General features: G+C 36.6%; 1 protein-coding gene across 1 annotated transcript in view; it reads left to right on the top strand.

Moving 5' to 3' along the window:
• Window positions 1-18,825, top strand: part of PACRG (parkin coregulated) — a 265,627-nt gene that overhangs the window by 128,320 nt on the left and 118,482 nt on the right. Inside the window, exon 4 of the mRNA XM_068396027.1 lies at window positions 16,358-16,529. Within this exon, the coding sequence (XP_068252128.1) occupies window positions 16,358-16,529 (172 nt within the window). The remainder of the gene's footprint in view (window positions 1-16,357; window positions 16,530-18,825) is intronic.

The following is an 18,825-nucleotide window of genomic DNA, read 5'->3' as shown; positions in this document are numbered from 1 at the left end:
TTTACCAACTCATTCAGTTTCTAAGTGAGAATAACACATTTTACTATAAGAAATTTCACTTGAACCTAGACAAATGGCCATTAGGTTTACCCATAATACAGAAGCTTTTTTATATTTTAAATTTCAAAGGCAATTTTGCCTGTTACTTTCTAAACCAACAAAATGCAGCCTTGGGTATTGCAGTACATTTTAATATTTTCCGTCCAGCTTTCACCAAAACTACTCCATCCTTCCAGGGAATTATTCTATCTTGCTGAAATGAATATGGTTTGGAAAAAAGTTTTCCTGAAAGAGCAAATAAATGTTTAATAAAGCAACCAGAACTACATGGGGAGGGGTTTCTAAATTCAATGTCTTAAGTCAGTGTTTGATCAACAGTTGGCCCCTTTGAAGTGCCGTGTTTTTATGTACCTAAGTAGATTTGTTATGGGTACCAAATTCAGAAAGATCTGTTGAATTATCTGATTGGTATGAGTGTACTCAGTTATCATAACATTAACTTTGTATCCAATATCTGAAGAAAACTTCTGTTTGGGCTGGCATGGCATTTTGCACAGAAATCCAAATGACTGTAACTAGATAAATTATCACAGGTAAATGAATATACCACAAAGCAGCAAATTAATAATTTCAATATTTAAGTTTCTGTTGAACTTGTTAGCAACATATGATCTCTAAAAAAATCAGTGAAGGTCATATGGATGTATTGACTGAAAGTCATCTGAAGACTTCTTTCCAACTGTGAAATGCCATTTTCAGTGACACTGTCAATGTAACAGTTGTGTTCAGTCTCTCGTTTCACAGACACCCATGTCAGATGCCACAAACAATTGTAATCTCCTCCTAAAGCAGGGATTATTTTTAACTTTTTGAGAGTAATATTGTTTAATCAACTCAATTTGCTTAATAGTCGAGTGGTACATCTGCACCAAACGTTTTGCTCATATGTTTTGATATATTTAATATAATATTAAAAAGTTATGCAAGCAGACTTCTATTGATTTATTTTTTGCAAATGTGTTTGTGTTCTTCACTCCACCTCAGTTTGCGTAAGTCATGCCAACCTCCACATTTATCCTGGAAAACTAACAGGGTCATAGTATGGCCTTGAGCATTCACACAGCACTGCTAAGTACGCAGATAGCACAGTCCCTGGTATGATTTTGTCCGTGGCTTATTTGCCTAGATAATGCTCATCCATGATTCAGGGTAAGCAACTACCAAGACTATTCAGAGTATACCATTTAAACACAGTGTACCACTGTGTTTTGTACATCAAAGCATTTAGCTATACAGAAATTCTCTCTTCCACACTACTGTGCTTTGGGCTCAGAGAGTGACTCCTGCCCTGTTTTGGTTTTAAGTACAGATATAGTTTGTGCAAACATCTATTAGTCAAGCTGTAGATTATCAGTTCTGAAAGTTATGTGCTAGTCTTGAGTTTTGACTTATTTGGAATAACATTGATTTTTCATAAGGGGAGGATTATAATTTTTCTGTGGTAGCCCAATTAGTTTGTTCCAGAATCTGACCTTGAAATTTAGAATAATATCCTGGCTATCTTGTTTCATAGTTCTCTCTTGAAATGAGGACACCACCTTCACAGTGTTTGGTATCAGCCAGCAGATGGTGCAGTATTCCCTTCCATTTCTGAGGCTCTGTCAATGTCTGGAATCGGTTCGTTTAGTATTTTATTCACCTGTCTGCAGTTTACCTTTGGGGACCTTTCAGCATTGCTAGCACATTGTCTCAGGTATTTCATTCCACCAGACCATGAAAAGTGTGAAGTGACTTCAGAGCCATCTTCCAGAACTCTTGGAGGCCATTGGACAAAGGATTTCTGGTGGTTGACTTCTGAAACAGTCCTCTGCTCCAAAACTGCTCTTGGTCCATGCTCCTTCTCAGACATGCTTACAGGCAGTGAGAATGTTTTGCTTTTCCTCTGTATTGTTCCTGAAGTTAGTAAAGATTGACATATTGTGGCCCTGCTTTCTCCAACTTGTTTCAGGAAGATTTGATTGCAGAACTTCTTTGTTTGTAAGATGCAAGAGTTCGTGGCCTAGATATACAGCATTCGTGGTAACTGTCCCAATGCATTTTAGTATCTTTCTGGATTCTGGATGGTTATCTGGAAATGTTCAGACATTTCTCTTTCCCAGGGAGGAATGTCATTTTCATACGCAGGAAATAATTGAGCCAAATGAGCCTACTGGGCCAATAGAACAGATTCCCAAATAGATGTACCACTAAATCACTTTAAAAGTTGGGGGATGACTTTCAAGAGTTGTCAGTCAAAAGACAATCAGCTATGCAATTACTTTGTCAACATATGCCACAGACCCCTTACAGCTGCTTGGCACTTTCTGAAAATCGCTTGGTTTTAAACATCACTAAGGGTTTAACCAAAGTTTCCCCTTTAAGAGATCCTGTTAATCAGTACAGAGCTTAATGTAGTTCCTGTGGCTCTGAAGAAGCCACAAGGTAGGTCAGACCCTTTTTATGTATGCTTGACTTCACCTTGCTGGAAATGTTTTTTCTAGTGTCTATAATCTATTCCAGGAGAGTGAAGAATTCAAATGTTAAAGAGGCATACACATCTTAAAATATTCCAATTGCTGCAGTAACCTTATCCACCCTTACGGAAAACAAGTGGGTTTATACATTTAACCATATATAATATCCTAAATAGTAGTAAAAATTACTGTGATGCCTTTTTACATGAAATACCATTAGAACACATATACTGAGCAAAATGTGCTGGGTGCAAACTAAATGTTTCTTGAATTCAGATGAAATTTGATTTGTTACTTAGTTATATTAGCTCTAGAGATATACAATTAGAAGTCTTGAGTAACTGGGTCACCTTTACACATGTTTGTTCTTTAATTAAGCTTAATCAGTATGAAAATAAACTTGAGTTAGGAGCCTTATGAGAGGGCTTCTAGGAAGTGGAGGAATGTCCAGTAGTTTGTGCATCTTACATTTGTGACTTGTTAAAATGGAATAGTTTAAGTCTGGCAAGAGTTTGACTAGATGTGAGTGTTTTGATTTTTAAACTGATAATTTTTGTGTTGATTTCCTTTTAGAAGTAAGTTCAGCAAATGTGCTGACAATAATGACTTGTTTTGCCTTATTTTATGTAACACAATTTGCTGTGACAGATTATTCTCTCATCTGAACCCATACTATAAATCATTTAGATTTTACTATATGCATTTAAAATATTGTAGGTATCAGCTTCTGTGTGTCCATTGGATTAATCGTGGAAGGGGTATAACCAAAAGTAGCAAACTTAAGTTCATCCACAATTAGGTGAAGTTTCCCACCAACCTTCTATGAGTACTCCTCTTCGTGACAGCTCAGATAATTCTATTCAGTTAGCAGAAACTTTTATTTAGCTCCAGTCAAGAACTCCTAAGTAGGCCAATGTGGCACATTGCAGTGCCAATGCGGCATTAGTAGAACCAGAATGAGTCACCAAAGGATGACCTGACCTTCTGTGGCAAACACCTGCCTCCTGTAATGCTTGCCTCAGAGAGGAGAGCATACAAGTTAGGAGTCATTCCACTGACAGAGCAAGCACAGAGTGAGTCCCAGAAGGGGATCTCTGGACCCAGATAGAGAGAACTGTTCTCACTGTTGTCACTTTCCTTCCAAATAAGCCTCTTTTTTTACATTAATTTAACGAATTTCTCCCTGAAGCTCTTGGAGAATACTGTGTTACTGGAGTCCATAAAAATCTTTATCATCTTTCTTTGGCAGCACTGTATGTATCACTGTAAGTCGTCTTACAAAATGGTATTCTGCAATTCAGAATGTTTCATGGCTTCCAGAAGATTCAAGATGGTAGCAGTTAGAAAAGAGTATCACAAAAATTAAATTTTAAAAGTGTTAATTTCTTTCATGGCTTTAAAAACTTTTATTCAAGAAAGTGCCCATATTAGAAAGCAATCTTTCTTAATACTGCCTATGTTGTTGACCTTTGCCTCAGGCTGGGCTTTTTACAAATCGGACCAGACTGTTAACTGCAAGTCTTTGAAATAAGAACCACGTTTCCTATGTGTTTCCATAGTTATCAATATGATTCGGCCTTAATATTAATCAATGCAATTACCAGAAGCTGCAGCATTATAAGTTGCAAAAGTAATTTATAGTTTTTACTTTTTTATCTTGCATTCTATCTGTAACACATTGGCAAATCATTTCATTTTGTCAGCCAATTTCAGTTATTTGCAATATTCCATACTTTCTATCATTCTGAGTAATCATTTTAATTTAAAATTATTGTGCCCTGTGATAATATACTAAGCAGCATCGTTTTTGCTAATCCCCAGGGCACTCCACCATTAACCTTTTTTGCTTCTTCTACTGTAACCAGCTTTTAATTCATGAAAGGACTTCATTTTGCCTCCTGTGGCTACTAACTTAATAATCTCCTGGAAAGGACTCTATTGAAAGGTTTTTGAAATCCTAATTCAGTATCTACAGAGCCAGATATCCTTTATCTATTATTTTGTTAATTCTTAAAACTATGCCTTATACTGCTTTCAACAAGCTGAATCTGCAGAGTACAGTCTACAGATTTCTCCTCCCTGTCTAGCAAGCCTGTTTCACAAGAGCAAGAGACATAAACCCTTTAATTTAGCATTGTAAACCAGCTTCTAAGTTCTTGCTAAACTTAGGAGACAGGTAAATCACTGGGGTCTTGTGCCTGTAGGATTCTGATTATACTTCTGAGTATAGATACTTTTTAAAAAGATCAACCTGAAAAGTAGGTTGTTCTTGTTAAGAGAATTATCCACGTGCTGTGTGAAATCAATAAGATTAACTGTATAATAAGAAATGAATGAATAGACTGTGGACTATGTCTTCCTTCCTGTTTTGCACAGTTTTCCTTGCTTAATAATAATGTTATCCACAAATGTAGAGTTACATCTTTGCAGATTAATAAAATATGAGCAAAGAATTTTTCCAGTGTTGGTGGTATAGGAATAAAACCTAAAAACTTGCAGATTGGAACAGGTGTATGATAGGTATGATAATTTTTTCTCTGACAATGCTCAGAAATCCCCCATGGCAATGCATTTTTGGAATTTGTGAGCAAGAGTATAACATGTCTGTTCCTGTAGGGAGGCATCAGTAGCCTTTTATTTTGCTCAGAATAAAGGAATAATGGAAAAGGCTTTAAAAAAAGAAATAACTTAATCACATTTATACACAGAAACACATTTGCTGTACATTTGCTTTTGTTGCAAAATGCAACTATTCCCTGTTTGGATCAACTTTGAATTTTCATAACATCTCCAAAGTAAGATATTAATGTAGACTCACCTTAAATTGTTTGAAGAAATACCTCTTCTGCTTTTCTGTTGGGGAGAGTGAACACAGTACCACTGTTTTATTCTGTTATGGCCATTCTGCCCACTTTCCTGCCTAAAGATATCAAGAATGGGAAGGTGATAGGAACAGTCTCACAGAATGCTCTTAATGTAAAAAAATCATTATTCTAATTTGTCTTTGAGCCATTTGGTTCAATAATTTTTATTAGATTTTTAAAAAATGTTGTGTGTAAAAATGCAAATGATAATGTTTAATGACATGTTTTATAAGCTTCCACAATTTCTAAAGCCATAAAACTGCCACTTTTTTACTATGTGTATATCTGAAACTGTCTCCGGGGGTTAAACAACAACCAGTTGTTCTATCACCCAGTCTTCCCTCCCGGACCAAGAAAGGGAATTGGGAAAAGGAGGGAGACTCATGGGTTGAAATTTAAACAGATTTAATAAAATAAGAAAACCAATATCAATGCTAACACAAAAGACACAAAATTATACTTAGCCCATAGAGGGAGAGATGAAAGCCCTCCCCCCCCCCTCAAGCTTTCCAATTTATAGTGAACCTGACGTTACTGTTACAGAACACACCTGTGGGTCAGCCTGGGTCAGCTGCCCTGGCTTTCACTGCTGATGGCCTTGATCACCAGACCACAGCTGGCCACAAACTAAAACAAAATGTAGCAGAAAATTTATTTTATAATTTTATCCCCACGAAACCAGGACAGAAACTTATGACAAAATCAGATGGATGGACAATCCTAGTTGTGCACTACATTGTAGAAGGTTTTCTGGTATTTTATGCTATGGTTTAATTAAAACAAAATAAATCTTCAGATTTATTATTGTTGTTTTTAACTTTTCCAACAGACACTTTTTTCTATGTGTCTTTGTCCCAATGTTCCTGTTTATCTCTGAATTTTCTGTTTTGTGTTATTTTTATTAAAACCAAAGAATTTCAGGTTAATTTGACAGTCAGCTTTGCATGAGTAATTGGCAAAGATAAAGGAAATGAATGCCAAAAAATAAGAAAACAATTACTTGACCACTAGCTTCCTGAATCGGATAGAATCAGTTGACACTCTCCTGATTTACCTTCACAATTAATTCTTGAAAAATAACATAAGAGTGTTAGGTTTCATCTTATTAAAATGGTAGCAAACATTCTTTGAGCAAAAGATGACTATTTTTTCCAAAAAGTCAATTTTAAATTAGTTCTATACTGACATACTGCATTGTATGTGTTTTGTTGGGATGGAAAAACTGGTCAACTCTTCTTCCAATAAAGTTTAAAATGAACTCCATATTGGACAAAGTAAATAAATGAAGATCAATATGTCTTCCTCAAAAAGGTAGTGGGATAGTCTGGCAGCCACCTCCTTATTGTCCTTCTGCCTTCAAACTCTGCCTTGGAGAGGCGGAGATTTAATCTCTACCTAGCCTCCTCCCCTTGCCTATTACTGGGACAGTGTTATCCTCTTTGTTTTCCTTTTCAGAGAAGACATGTCCACTGGTGTCTAATTAAGTGTCTGCAAAATTGAAAGTTTCTTCTTCACAATGAGAATTCTTTGTGCATTCTATAGTGAAGGAACAGAGTTTGTCCTCTGCTTCTTGGGAGGCCGTCTTGGGAGTAGCGACCACGAAATGTTAGAGTTTTCAATAGTGGGGGAAGTAAGGAGGGGCAAGAGTAGAACTTCTGCCTTAGATTTCTGGTGGGCTGACTTTAGCCTGTTTAAGAGGCTGGTGGACCGAGTCCCTTGGCAATCGGTCCTGAAGGGCAAAGGAGTCCAGGAAGTCTGGACATGCTTCAAAAGGGAATTGCTAAATATTCAGGAGCAGGCTGTCCCAGTCTGTAGGAAGACAAGCCGTCAGGGAAAAAGACCGGCCTGGTTAAACAGAGAACTTAGGCTAGAACTTAAGGAAAAAAAGAGAACCTACTTGCTCTGGAAGAAGGGTCAGGTAACTTGGGAGGTCTGTAGGGACGTGGCCAGGTTGTGTAGGGAGAAGATTAGAAGGGCCAAAGCTCAATTAGAGCTTGATTTGGCTGCTACGGTCAAAGATAACAAAAAAAGCTTTTACAAATACATCAACAGCAAAAGGAGGGTCAAGGAGAGCCTCCACCATTTGCTGAATGAGGAGGGTAGTGTAGTGTCAGGGAATGAGGAAAAGGCAGAGGTGCTCAATGCCTTCTTTGCCTTGGTCTTTAATGACAGGACCGGTTGTCCTCAGGAGACTCGGCCCCCAGAGCCTGAAGTTAGGGATGGGGGGCTGCGTGAACCCCCCGTAATCCAGGAGGAGACGGTTAGTGACCTGCTGTGCCAGTTGGACACCCACAAGGCTATGGGCCCGGATGGGATTCACCCCAGAGTAATGAAGGAACTGACAAATGAACTTGCCAAACTGCTCTCTATTATCTACCGGCAGTCCTGGTTAACTGGAGAAGTTCCAGATGACTGGAAATTAGCAAATGTAATGCCCATCTACAAGAAGGGCCGGAAGGACGATCCAGGGAACTATAGGCCTGTCAGCCTGACCTCGGTGCCAGGCAAGGTGATGGAACAGATCATCCTGAGTGCCATTACACGGCACATGCAGGACAATGGGGGCATCGGGGCCAGCCAACATGGATTCATGAAAGGCAGGTCCTGCTCGACCAACCTGATCTCCTTCTATGACCAAGTGACCCGCTTAGTAGATGAGGGCAGGGCTCTGGATGTAGTCTATCTAGACTTCAGTAAGGCATTCGACACTGTCTCCCACAGCATCCTCCTAGACAAACTGGCTGCCCGGGGTTTGGATGGGTGGACTCTTCGATGGGTTAAAAACTGGCAGGATGGCCGAGCCCAGAGAGTGGTGGTGAACGGGGCAAAGTCCAACTGGCGGCCGGTCACTAGCGGTGTTCCCCAGGGCTCAGTTCTGGGGCCAGTGCTGTTCAATATCTTTATAGATGATCTAGACGTAGGGATTGAGTGCACCCTCAGCAAATTTGCAGATGACACCAGTCTGGGTGGGAGTGTCGATCTGCTGGAGGGTAGGAAGGCCCTACAGAGGGATTTGGACAGGTTAGATAGATGGGCCGAGACCAATGGCATGAGGTTCAACAAGAACAATGCCGGGTCTTACACTTTGGCCACAACAACCCCATGCAGCGCTACAGGCTGGGGGAAGAGTGGTTAGAAAGCGGCCTGGTGGAAAGAGACCTGGGGGTGCTGATCGACAGCCGGCTAAACATGAGCCAGCAGTGTGCCCAGGTGGCCAAGAAGGCCAATGGCATCCTGGCCTCTATTAGGAATAGTGTAGCCAGCCGGTCTAGGGAAGTGATCGTCCCTCTGTACTCGGCACTGGTGAGGCCGCACCTTGAATCCTGTGTCCAGTTCTGGGCCCCGCACTTCAAGAAAGATGTTGAGGTGTTGGAGCGAGTCCAGAAGAGGGCGACCAAGCTGGTGAAGGATCTGGAGGGTCTGACCTACGAGGAACGGCTGAGGGAGCTGGGGTTGTTTAGCCTGGAGAAGAGGAGGCTCCGAGGTGACCTTATTGCAGTCTACAACTACCTGAAGGGAGGTTGTAGTGGAGTGGGAGTTGGCCTCTTCTCCCGGGCAACTAGCGATAGGACAAGAGGACACAGCCTCAAGCTTCGCCAGGGGAGGTTCAGATTGGACATCAGGAAGAATTTCTTTTCAGAAAGGGTTATTAGACATTGGAATGGGCTGCCCAGGGAGGTGGTGGAGTCACCATCTCTGGATGTGTTTAAGAAAAGACTGGACATGGCACTTAGTGCCATGGTCTAGTTGACAGGGTAGTGCAAGGGCAACGGTTGGACTCGATGATTCCTGAGGTCTCTTCCAGTCTGGTTGATTCTGTGATTCTGTGATTCTGTGATTCTTGCTGGTGCCTAAGTGCAGCTGTGGGGGATTTCTCAGATGTTGCATCTGAGGGTGGAACTTAATCTACCACCAGGCTATGGAAGCCTGAGGAGTTATTAATTCCCATTCACCTCTCAAATTAGGTGTATATGATACATGTAATATTGCATGGCTATTGTAAGTGCAAATTATCTTTACTCATCATGTAATGCTCATATTAGGCAATTGCCAACAGAGATTAGCAAAATGTGTAGAAATAATGCCTCTCTCTCTTAATCTGAAGTTTCACATTTGTTGTGCTTGTGGAACTCTTACAACATATTAATAAATCATGTAAGAAAAGAAATGGAACGATTGTGTGTGTCTAACAAGGTGTCAGCAAGTCTTTGAGCAGCAAGAAGAGTGTAAATAGATAAGCATACATTCTGAAGTAGTGAAGATACTTTTGTCTGCCACCGAGGTTATCATGTGGTCCATTATTTGCTTCACACAAACAATTCTGGAGTACGTTCCACATTTGTCAGAGTCATGTTTACAGAGCACTTTTCTCAGGGTGCGTTCATCTTCTATTTATAATGCTTCCCATCAATTAAAAGAAAGCAATCGTTTAAGCATAGTCTACAACTATTTGCTGTATTAGAAGAATAGTGTATTTTACATGCTTGCTTAGAAATCAGTTGCCTCAGGTAATCTAATGTGATCAGAATCCAGATAAATAAGAACAAGTTAAAAACCACTTAATTTCCTTTACTTTTTTCAGTGTGGAGTATTCCTGTATATCACTTTGTCCATGTTATTTCCAATGAAGAATTAATGGGAATAAAATCTGGGTATTTTATATTATGGTAAATTGATGATAATAACAGGTGAGCTCTCACAACTGCCTTGTGTAGTAGCGTTAATGCTTTTCTGTCTATACTAAAAATATCTCATACATTTTAAATAATATTTACTCTTTTCATATCTGTGTCATATTGGTGGCTCATAATGATTAATTAGTCTGCTCAACTTTTTCCTGTCTTATTATACCACACTGATGAACTCCTGTACTATAGCAGAAATCCTTGCTATTAGTCTGTCACTTCAATGTTGCATGTCATACTATAAAGCCTGTATCTCATAATACAGTGGTTTTTTATCAACCTGTTTTTTCCTGTATGATACACTGACCCTCCTCTGTATTGGCAAGACCTGATGGATCTGTATTACCAGAGAAGTGTATATTTATAAAATCTAAATCCAGGCAGTACAATTAAAAAGATTTATGAAAATGCAAGGATAGAAACCCATCTCCCCAGAAATGTCCTAGATTATCTTCTGGATTGCATAGCTCACAGACTATTAGAGATTCACACATGTAGCTGAGAATCCATTTCTTAAAAAGAAAGTTAATTCTTAGGTTGCATTTATAGGAAGAGATTTCAGGTTGTTTTTTTACCCTCTCTCTATCTGGGGAGGAGTTCACATAAATTTATATCTTCCTTCTGCTTGCTCCCATTCCTCACCCAATCATTGATCCTCTAGTTATTTAGGGAATAATATGACCTTCTTCTTGACTGTTAATTTTCCTCACCTCAATAACCCTAGTAAGATGAGATTGTCACCTTCAGGTATGGCAACTGAAAAGAAAAGGTTTTGGTTATCAGATGCAGGACCATCACCGTTGCTCGTAGCAGTTGTTGTCCAAATAATATATGTGGAGTATGTCAGCTGTAATGACATAAATTTGAGTATTTGATTTTCAGCAACATTACAGAGGTCTTGATCATATCCAGTTCTAGCCATTGCTGTTCACAGTAGGTTATTAATAGACTGGTTTTGCCATATTGCCAAATAATTTTGATCAAACCATTTCTGTTTCAGTCATGCTTCTCATTCATACATATCAAGCATGAGCCACAAGTAAGTGAATGCATTTTATTATGAGTATTTCTCCATAATTTGAAAAGAATCCACATGGATTAGGCAGCAGTGTCAGCTGAGAGAAAGCAGTGGGAAAATGAGGGAGAGAGACAAATGAGGCAATTAGTCTGCAGGGATAAAGAGTTGTATTGCTTCATTTTGGAGCTATATGTAGAAGGAACCTCATTGTGCTGATAGGAAAAATAGCTAGAAAATAATTATTGATTATATGCCCCTAAAATGAGAAAGAGGAAAGAGTTTAGAACTACATTACTTTAAGGTGCACATCATAGTTGGGAAACTTTCCATATCATACTCCTCTTCAGTGCTTTCAGACTTAAATATTACTTTGTTCGAACTTCATTTAGAAGAGCAATAGGACATCAAGATACAGAGAATACTATGGAAAATTGAATTATATCTTACTATATAAAATATAATAGAACAATACCTCTCCCTGGCTTTTCTCATCTATTTTTATTGATGACAGCATTACTCTTGTAACTAACATGGAGGTAATAGGGAATGCAGTAAATTCAAAATTATCATCTATGTAACATTTCTGTATTTTGGGGTTTTTTTTTACATGAAATGATATTTCAGAGCTGAATTCAGATAGCCAGTACAATAACACTCCAAAAACATTTCTTATTTTTGCTTCTTTTAATTTATCCATGGGAGAAAAATATTTCCTTTTGTTATTTAACTTCTTGTGGGAAGTTAAATATCTACAGAATGTATTAAAAAGGCTCTAAATTCAGTTTGACTGAGTTAAAAGATTTCTGTCAGGGTGTTTATCTATTTTTTCCCTTGCCATTATCTGTTTCTCTTTGAGTTTGATAGTCTTCCACTTGTTTTAAGGTCAGTATTTTATCAATTCATTGCAGAATGCAAAATATAGGCACAAATTATTTTCATTTTTTTTTTATAGGACACGAGTAATAATTCAGACTAAAACTCTATCAACAGAGAATCTTTGTAGTGTGAGCCTATGCAGTATGTATTGAAAGGTGAAATACAGCAAACTAAAAAGAGAATAATTTCTTACTGAATAACTTGTAGGGACTAAATGCAGCAGCAGAACTGAGCTTTGAACTGTAAGTACCATAAGCAAAGTTACCATGTTAAAAGCTCCATCTAATCAAGTCTAGAAAACACTAGTGAGCATTACTTGCTCCATAGTGAAGATTAAAACTAACATCCCAGTACAAATCAAGAGACAAATATACTAAAAGCAAGAAATGAAAAACTGTGAAATGCAATGGGTAGAGGGAAAAGAAACCTTGAAAGAAGTTTGAAAGAAATCTTGGAAGAAAATCAGTTCAAAACTGAGACTATTCAAGAATGTTTCTGCTTTGCTCTTTCCATTAACCTAGAAAATAGAGATGAAATAGCTGGTATAGAATGGAAAACAAGTCTTAAAAGGAACTATTATTTTACCAAAGAATCCTTACAAAGTCTTTGCAATCCTTACAAAAACTCCTGTTTGTCCTTATCAAGCCATCAATCCCAGAGTTTCTTTTACTATACCTAATTTTAATGCCTTAGATAAAGATGTTAAATGAGTACATAAACAGTAGATATAATGTTTCTAGGAGATCAAATCCAATTTTTGGATAATTATATAAAAGACATATAGTATTATGTAATCAGTTATGTGAAATGAAATGGAAAATTATGTATCTTAAACACTACCTTCTAAAACCCAGGTTTGCCTTATAGATTACCAGATTACTTTAAGTATCATTGGCCAATAACAACCTTATTGTCAAACTTCTGTACCTTAAGTTCTCTCAAATAGCTTGCTTTCTTCATTTAATAGGCAGATTAGCCATGAAGCTTATTTTTACTATTTACAATCTAGACTTGAGATTTTGTTTTGTGATTGTATTTTATAGTAACACACAAATTTTTATTAGTTGGCCTATTTACTGGTAAGTCAGAGGCTGTGTTCTCACAACTTACAAACCACTAGTACAGAAGTTCATAGTAATTATTGTGAGATTTCTTCTTAAAATCCATAGCTGCAGCATTATTGTCGGATGTGGACAAGTTTTGCCAAGAATTTGAGCTTTAATCAGCATTTTTTGTGGGTGGATGTGAAAACCAAAAGAATTTTGTGGGCGTAAACAGAAAAATCACATTTTTCTCTGAACAGCTGTATAATAGCCACTTTTAAACGCTAAATAGTAAACGCAGAAGGAAAGGATTTCACACCATAGAATGTAAGGCAAAATATTTCTGGCTTCCATATTGTGGGAGTTATTATAGAGCGCAAAATGCTAAGTAAAAATTGGCTGTATGCTTGGACAGCTGACACTTCAAGAAATGAGTTAGAAATCAGAGTCCTTTTCAGAGCCATGCCAGTTGCCAGCCACTTGTGGCTTTGGAACTAATTGCAAAGTGAGGAGTACGCACAAATGCTTTATGATCTACAGTTTGTTGTGCCGATATTTTGTAGAGATTTTTTATTAATAATAACGCTTTTGTGTCAGGTGAAATCAGATTTATTTTTAAATGCAGAAATCATACTCACCTTAAAGTTAATATATCATTCCTTTCTATATGTAATGTATAACTGTAAAACAGAGTTGGTAGATAAAGGTAATACCTTTTATTGTCCAGTTTTTTTCACTGAAAAACATTGACAAGCTTTTGAACACATAAGCTTTTTTTATATCTGAAACAGAAAAAGCATGTTTCAAGAGCAAAGAACAGCTGAGAAAAATTGCTCAGAGTATCAGAAATATGACATCTTTGAGAAGAAAGATAACTGGTAGATACAGTTAGAGGAGATATTAGTGAAGAGTGGGAGAAAAGAAAAGAGGGATTCTACTATATGTGTTTTGAGCAAAATAGTTGCAAATCCTGATTCACTAATCTAACATGGATGTGTATCCATCAAAGATATTTTACATGGAAATAGTTTGTAATTTTGAAAGAGTTGTCGAAAACCCATGTAAGAAATGGATTCTAGAAAAAAAAAAAAGGCATAATCTGATAAAGGTGTTTTTCCTTGTGAAACACACCCTTCCCCAGTTTAAAAAAAAGCCCACACATTACTAATTATATCTCTCTTTTTCACATCTAAAGCTTTCCCCAGACACAAGTAACTGTTGTAGGTTTTGGTTTTGATTTTCTGAGACTAGAACATTCAATAACAAAAAAAAGCAATTTAATAATCTTATAAACTACAAATTAAAAGTTAAAAAGAAAAATATTGAAGGACATCTTATTGTGCTATTGACAGAGAACAGGAAAAAATTTCTTCTTCTTGGTACTGCTTTTTTGTCAATGATTTTTTGACCACCAGGACATTTCTTACCTGATACAGGTTTCTCGCTGTAATGAACAATTTGGCCTCTGACTTTGGCTTGTCACCAGAAATTTGTAGTTGCTATATTGCTGCCTTCTTTTCTCAGTGACTTTGGGGGCAGACTTCTTTTACCATCTCACAAGTATTGTCAGTAGCATGCTGAATGTCCTCAAGAAATACAAAATGCATCAATTTAGGAATTAAGTGTCTTCTGATTCTTATTTTTTAAAGGTCTTCATACATGGTTGCTTGGTATAGTTATTTTTGAACTTTCTCACAAATTGACTCTGCAATATTGACCCTAAAAGATGTTTTTCCTTGTGAAACAAAAAGCCAATGAGCAAAAAGTTACAGAGAAGCCATGATATATAGTGGTATGAAAATAGGAAATATGGGTTTTATTTGTTCCTTCTTCTGTATGGTTCATTACAGGAACTTGATTTCATTCACATGGTTGAACAGATATTACGCAATTGTTCTTTTTAGTCTCCTATAAGAGATTAACAGTCAGTGCATGTGAGACTATGTAAGTATGTAATTGGCACTACGTCTGCCAATAGTGAGATGGTCACAGCAAATGTAAAGGTCTTACTTCCAAGTATCTGTTCCAATTAATTTTCATTTATCACGGATGGATCAGTTTCAACATGAAAGACTGAAGCAGTCAAGTCAGTAGCTAGTATGTGCAAGACCAGGATTCAGATCTGCTCAGAGTCAAGCAGGGAGGAAAATGAATCATGATTGCAAACAGAGAATATATGTCTGCTACTTACTGACTATGGGATTTACCCAAGAAGTATGAAGCCCAAGTTCAATTCTTGGCTGCTTTGTTTCAGACTTTTCTTCCACAATTCAAGTGAGAATATGATTACTGGCCCCAAATCAAGGGCTGGGTATTTGTTTGCTTAACCTGACCAATTTTTTTTAGGATATTTGGAGCTTCAGCTTGGCCTATGTGACAAAGCTTGTTAGGTGTGAAGAAGGAAGCATGTACCCAATTCCAAAATATAATCTGACTGGAAAAATAGGGTAGCAGCTAAGCAGTGTTTTAAAGATAGAAGTGGATGCCTAAGGAGATGGATTGATCTCCAAGTGATTTTGAGAAATCACATTCTGTTCACAGAAAGTGCTTTGATGTTGAGTCACTTCTTAGCTGTATTCAGAGCTTTGACAGGCTGAAAGCAAACAACTTCTGGTTCTCTCCAGCTATCCTAACTGTAGGTAACATCAGACTGCTGATTGATAGAAGAAGGAAAGGGGAAGAAAACTAGGATAAAGTGCAAAATTCCTCACAAAGTCTGTAACTTGGGAAGGTTAGCACACTTTGTATTTTAGGATTGGAGGGAGATTCCTAGTAGAAATAAGTACCTAATTTCTCTACCTTTTTCACAACAGAGACCCATGGAATTTCTTTAGAATTCTGCTCCTGAAACTAATAGGAAATAAAACTAGGTCAATATTCTAGAAAGTTGGGAATTCTGTACAAATATTGATATTTGTGCTGTGCTGGATATTTGTTGGTTACAGGATTCTTTCTCTTATTTGTTCTTTTGAGTGTCCAAGTGAAGATGTAAAGATCAGATTTTTCTGAAATAAACAGAATGTTATTTTTAAATGGCTGATTTGATTCCTATGGGTAACTTACAAAGTAAGGTGTATATGCAAGAATATCAAAATCTGGTACTGACTTATCAAAAAGTGAAAATATATGGGAGCATATTAATTTTTGTTCTTTTCTTTTGCTCTGATATTTCTGGTTTCAATATCTGGCTATTAAAATAAACCATATTTGAGACTTAATGATATTCTGCAGTGATAAAAAATTAAGTATTATTTACTAAACATACCAGTGTAGATAGCATGAACTATCTGTCAGTCTGATCACATTGTATTAGTACTGAAAAATTGCATTTATTTGTTTATTTATTTTGTATTTTCAGAGAGAGATTGAAACATTGGACTATGATTACTATCTGCCTTTGTTTTTTGATGGCCTTTGTGAAATGACATTTCCATGTGAGTTTTTTGCTCGTCAAGGAATCCATGACATGCTGGAACATGGTGGAAACAAGATTCTTCCTGTCATTCCTCAGCTCATTACCCCAATAAAAAGTAGGTGAACATATACAAAAAAAAAATACCTGAAGTTGTATTTATATAGTGTAGATTTTTGACAAGTTGCTAATTAAGCAATAAAACATGACAGGCTGTACATTTCATGGAGATTATTGCAAATGTGAGTAGATTGTAAGGTATAAGACCAGAAGGCTTATGCCTTCAATCACCTGGTACGTACAGTAATCCAGAAGAATAGACTGGTCAGTGTTTTTCTTATTACAATATGGCTCTTGGTCTTTGGAAATATGAAGTGACATTGTCTTACCTGATTTTGTATATTTATTATGTAAATCCATTACTATATAAACCAAATAATCTAAAATGACAGGAGAAATCACCAGACGAAACTTATAGAATTGTGTTTCTTTTTGTCCTTTTGTTTATTCTACAGTTGTCTTATATTTACTCACTAGATATATTTTCTATCATCATTCTCATTACTTTGCATATACATATATCTATCTAAATTGGGACTTCTACCTCACTAATTAATTTTGTATGTAAAATTTTGGCATTTAAAAAAAATTAGCTTTGAAGTTTTTATATATTTAAATATAGTTTTTAATAGAAAAATTACGTGAAAGATAATAATATATTAATACAAGTGTAATACCACTAAAACTAGAACTTTTCTTGAAACACCTAGTCTTTCAGACATATTGGTTTTTCCTTTCCTGTTTCTTTAGATCAGTAGCTTGAGGAGATGTTATTCTGAATCATCATCCTTCCTTAGTTAGGTATTATGATTCTTAAGTATTCATGCTACATCTATACTAACAGAACTTCATATTTGTTAAACTTGGCTTCTGTTTTATTGTTGATCAGTAATGATATCATTGTTGTCCTTTGTCCTATTTTCCTGAGATGATTCAGCATCCACACTAATACAGAACAAAACGGATTCATTGTATTTGTGATACAGAATGAATAGAGTCAAACACAGTTTTGGAAAAGGTGAAAGGGAATGTAGTTTGGAGCCTGATAATATTGAAATAATAGTATTGGAAGGGTCAGAATTGTAGTGTTTTCATTCAATTTATTCTCCATTTAAAAAGATTAAATATAGAAGTCATTATCTCTATCTTACTGTAGACTTTGAAAATGTCGAAAGGAATGTACAATATTCAGAATGATTTACTCTGTAAGCGACACTTGTGAAAGGTTACGAAAAAATGTTAGTTTTTTCTCTCTAAAAGGGAAACACATAAAGAGAGGAATCATGTATTTTCTTTAAAACTGTATTTCCAACACCACCCAAATATATTTATAGTAGTATCTTCTTTTTTGAAAGCTGAAATCGTTTCTTCAAAAAAGATTGCAAGTTTATGACAGCAGCTGCTCAGTTAGGATTTAAAAGTCTTGCTGAGACCAGAATCTAGCTTAGAAATAATTACCTGGAAGCTCTAACTGTTACACAGCTGTTAGCATTAGAAAGAGACTGATAGGTAAGGATATTTCTATGGGTTTGATATATAGTCTTTTAAATCAAATCGTAATTTATGATGCTGGAACACATTCAAGAATCTGATAGCTAAATTTAGTTGTTTCTGCTTTGTTTTATTGTATAGTGCTTATTTTTTATTTTAAAAAAGCTTCTGTATCGGCTTGAACGTGTGAAGGGTCTGAGTGTTATCAATGATAAAGGCTTCTTCTTAATTAAAGCCATATTTATGTTGAAAAAAGACACCACCATCTCAAGGAATCTGAAAGTGTGTGCTTGTAAGAGTTTTGAAATTTGCTATGACTGTGTAATATAGCAGTGAAGTCAGAGCTATACATTTCTGTGTCTCGGGTGCATCCACGATAAACTCAGCTATGTTTTACACGTATTACTGTCTCTAAAGTGTCCCACTGGGTGAGGTATATCTGATTAACCAGTCGTCTTCTAGACCACTACCATATTTCTACTGTGAAAGAGTGAATCAGTTGATTGTTAGGCAAGGTAATATATATGATGGAGGGGAAAGGAATACAAGAAAGACAGAAAAATAACTCTACAGATAGAATGCTTTTAAAAGCAGTTTTCTCACATGCATGTGCCTCCAAGGAAAATATTATTAAAGACCTGGTCTCTAAAAACTTTTTAAATTAAATATTAGAATTCAGTGTTACATTTTAATGATTTAAGAAGAAATCTATCCTCCACCTGTCCTTGCTTAAAGTTCACACATTTTGAGCACTATATCATTAAAAATGAAACTTATATTATTTAATAAATCTGTGGGTTACTGTAAGCCCAAATCCTTTCAACAAATTTTCTTCTGGTTATGCAAATAGGTAATGACTAACA

This window comes from Nyctibius grandis, chromosome 1 (genome assembly GCF_013368605.1).
Source record: "Nyctibius grandis isolate bNycGra1 chromosome 1, bNycGra1.pri, whole genome shotgun sequence".
NCBI classification, from domain to species: Eukaryota; Metazoa; Chordata; class Aves; order Nyctibiiformes; family Nyctibiidae; genus Nyctibius; species Nyctibius grandis.
The sequence above is the reverse complement of the archived record's forward strand: the minus strand, read 5'-3'. Positions and strand labels throughout refer to the sequence as shown.